The 3,126-nt window shown below is 66.8% G+C and overlaps 1 protein-coding gene across 2 annotated transcripts in view; it reads left to right on the top strand.

Annotated features, from left to right (window-relative positions):
* Positions 1-576: 576 nt before the first annotated feature.
* The window catches only part of SGCA (sarcoglycan alpha), a 3,394-nt gene continuing 844 nt past the window's right edge, over positions 577-3,126 (top strand). The window contains exons 1-8 of one of the 2 annotated variants that reach the window (XM_014958969.1): positions 577-638; positions 1,109-1,243; positions 1,742-1,884; positions 1,971-2,043; positions 2,134-2,332; positions 2,443-2,605; positions 2,693-2,898; positions 3,080-3,106. In XM_014958969.1, coding sequence (XP_014814455.1) covers positions 599-638; positions 1,109-1,243; positions 1,742-1,884; positions 1,971-2,043; positions 2,134-2,332; positions 2,443-2,605; positions 2,693-2,898; positions 3,080-3,106 — 986 coding nt within the window. In that variant the 5' untranslated portion in view covers positions 577-598. Of the gene's footprint in view, positions 639-1,108; positions 1,244-1,738; positions 1,885-1,970; positions 2,044-2,133; positions 2,333-2,442; positions 2,606-2,692; positions 2,899-3,079; positions 3,107-3,126 lie in introns of both variants that reach the window. The other variant, XM_014958968.1, reaches the window with a different exon arrangement.

The raw sequence follows: 3,126 nt of genomic DNA, 5'->3' as shown, positions 1-3,126 counted from the left end.
CCATGGCCACCCCCTTCCCCTTCCCCTTCCGCTGCTGCCATCGCTTCCTCCTCCCCGCCCCCCCAGCAAAACCCCCCCGCGGGGCCTGCCCCCCCGCCACCGCCGCTCTCCGCTGTCTCGGCCCCCTCTGCTTCGTCCCGCCGAGGGCCGCCGTCCCGCCCCACGCACACACACCCACCCCCTGTGCACACACACGCGTGTGCACACACGTGTTCTGTCGGTGCCGCACAAGGGCACAGGCGTGTGCGGGGCAGTGGTGATGGCAGGCTGCCTGCCATGCCAGCGAGGAGGGGGGGGTCAGCTGTCCCCAGGGGTCCCCCCACCCCACTGTGCCCCATCCTGTGCCCCCACTACCCATGGGGGGGGCACCAAGGCAAGCCCACCCGGGGGACACCCCGCTGGATCCCCCCCAGGGGACATTGGAGCCCCTCGGCAGCCGGAGGGGCTCTGTGCCATGGTCCCTTGGTGGCAGGAGGTGGCAGTGATGGAGTCCCCTGCCTTGTGCCCCGTGGGACCGCCCCAGGCGGGCCCCCCCGGCCAGCCCAGCCCCGCTGCCTCCGTCAATCAGCCCTGGCCCCACTCCCGGGTGGAGGCGAAGATGGAGGCCCCCAAGCTGCTCCGGGTCTGGGTGCTGGCAGGCGAGTGGCAGCACTGTCACCCCCCTGGGGGAGACACGGCTGGGCTGGGGGTACCCCCAGAAGGGAGGAAATTGGGGGGACCCCCAGAGCAGAGTGGGGATGGGGGGTGCTGGCAGGAGGGGACGGGAACTGGGGGGACAGGGCTGGGACGTGACAGAGCTAAATAAAGCCCTCCTATCCCTGGTGGCAGCTGGGTTTGGGATGGCGGGGACCGAGTGGGACCTGTCTGGGACAAGTCTGGGACAAGGGAAGGTGCTGTCCCTGTCCCCATCCCCTCCTAAATTTAGACCCCCCCCCTCGTTGTCCCAGGATGGCTGGCAACTGCAGGGACATGTTCCTGCCCCGGCCAAGTGTCCCGGGGGGGCTGTGGGCACCTACGAGTCATCCTGGGGTCTCTGGGGAATGGGGAAACTGAGGCAGGGAGGAGCCGTGTTCCCCAGCCCTGGCTCTAGCCCTGTGCCTGGCCGCAGTCATGGCCCTGGGGGGGTCCTGGGCCACCCTCCCCGACCACCACATCTCCTCTGAGACCGGAGCCATCTTCGTCCATGAGCTGGAGCGGGAGCTGTTCCAGGAGGCCTTCCTCACCAGGCATGAGGATGATGGCGGTGAGGGCTGGGCTGAGAGGAGTGGGGACCGAGGGCGGTGGGTGTCCTGCGGTGCTTGGGTTGGGGGTGCTGGGACTGTTAATGGGGCCACTGGCAAGTGCCCGACTCCCCACTGGGCATGTCCCTGTCCATCCGTCCGTCCGTCCATCCATCCATTTGTCCCCCAATCCCACCCTCACCCTCCATCCCCTCTACCCATTTGGGCACCCCCGAGCACCCCCCCCCGTTGCGCTGTTAAAGCCACCCGTGAGCTTCCCTTCATCCCCCACCACTGAGGGGTTGGGGGTCACCTCCATTTGGGGTCCCTCACCATAAAAAAAGGGAGAAGAACCCCCCCCACACCTCTTGGGGCACAGACCAGTTGTGCTTCCATGTTGGGACCAGTTGGATGGTGAAGGGCTTGCAGGGCGGGGGTCCGCCCATCGCACAGCCTGGTGGCATCCGTGTCCCCGTGTCTATGTCTGTCCCCGCTCGTCTGCGTGTCCCGGCGCCCAGTAGCCCCCCCCATCACCTTCCAAGCCCACCTCCAGGACCACCCCGACCTGCCGTGGTGGCTGCGGTACATCCAACGTGACCCCCACCAGCCGGGCTACCTCTACGGCTGCCCCACGGCCACCGAGGTGGGCACCCACGCCATCGAGGTAGGTGCCCACACTCGTGGTCCCACACCAGGGGGTGACACAGCGGGTGGGCTGGCATCTTCCTGGGGGTTCTCCTTGGCTTGCAGGTGCTGGCGTACAACCGACACACCTACGAGACAGTGGCACAGCTCCTTGTCATCACTGTCATCCCCGCTCCAGGTAAGGGCTGTGCACCCCCAAATCACACCGGGCTGTCCCGGACACCCCCAGGACCGTGTCCCCATGGGTGCCACGTGTCCCCCCTGACAGGTGGAGACCCACCATACCAGGGTGAGTTCCTGGTGGGGAACAGGAACGTGGAGGAGCTGCTGCCGGTGGCTGCGCAGGACATGTTCCTCCAGGCCACAGCTGGTGTCTGGGAGCAGGACGATCTCCACATCATCAATGTCACCTCCGCCCTGGACCGGGGTGGCCGCGTCCCACTGCCCATAGAGGGGCGCAAGGAGGGGTACGGGCACACCTGGGGGGTGCTGGGTAGACCCCTCAGCCTCCATGCGTGGATTTTTGGGGGGGCCCACCTCCAACCGGTGTGTGTGTGTCCCCACACTATCCCCACAGGGTGTACGTGAAGGTGGGCTCCCGGGGTGGCTTCTCGCCCTGCCTGGCATCGGCCACCTCGCCCCAGAGCCGCTTGCTCTGCAGCCTAGGCCAGCAGCCCCTCGCCTCCTGCTACGACACCTTCGCCCCCCACTTTGCCATCCGCTGGTGCAACCTCACCTTGGTGAGACCCGCCCCCCCAAAAATCCCCCCTCCGACCCCACTCACCCATTCCCATGGGGTTTCCCCCCCAACCATCACTCCGTTACAGCTGCAGGTCTGGCCAAGCCCTACATTGCCAGGGCCGGTGTGGGGTTCTGGGGTGCTGGAGGAGGAGGGGGATTTCCAGCCCCCCACTGAGGCCCCCCCCCAGGACCTGCTGCCCGGGTTCCTGGTGACGCTGCTGGTGCCGCTGTTGGTGGCCGCGCTGCTCTGCCTGCTCCTGGGCCACCTCATGTGCTGCCGCAGGGAAGGAGTGTGAGTTGGGAGGGGGGGGGCACACTCAGGGTGGGGATCCCCACACCCCACCCAGGACATGGGCACCCCGGGTTGGGTGCCCTTTCCCTGACCATCATGGCCCTAGGGCAACCTGGGGGTGGTGAGAGCTCTTCTCACCATCATTATATGCTTTTTTTCCCCTTTTTTCTCTGTTTTGTAGGCAAAAACGGGACTTGGCGACGTCTGAGTAAGTCCCCGCACCCGGGC

This window comes from Calidris pugnax, unplaced genomic scaffold (assembly GCF_001431845.1).
Source record: "Calidris pugnax isolate Ruff unplaced genomic scaffold, ASM143184v1 scaffold335, whole genome shotgun sequence".
Classification (NCBI taxonomy): Eukaryota; Metazoa; Chordata; class Aves; order Charadriiformes; family Scolopacidae; genus Calidris; species Calidris pugnax.
The sequence above is the reverse complement of the archived record's forward strand: the minus strand, read 5'-3'. Positions and strand labels throughout refer to the sequence as shown.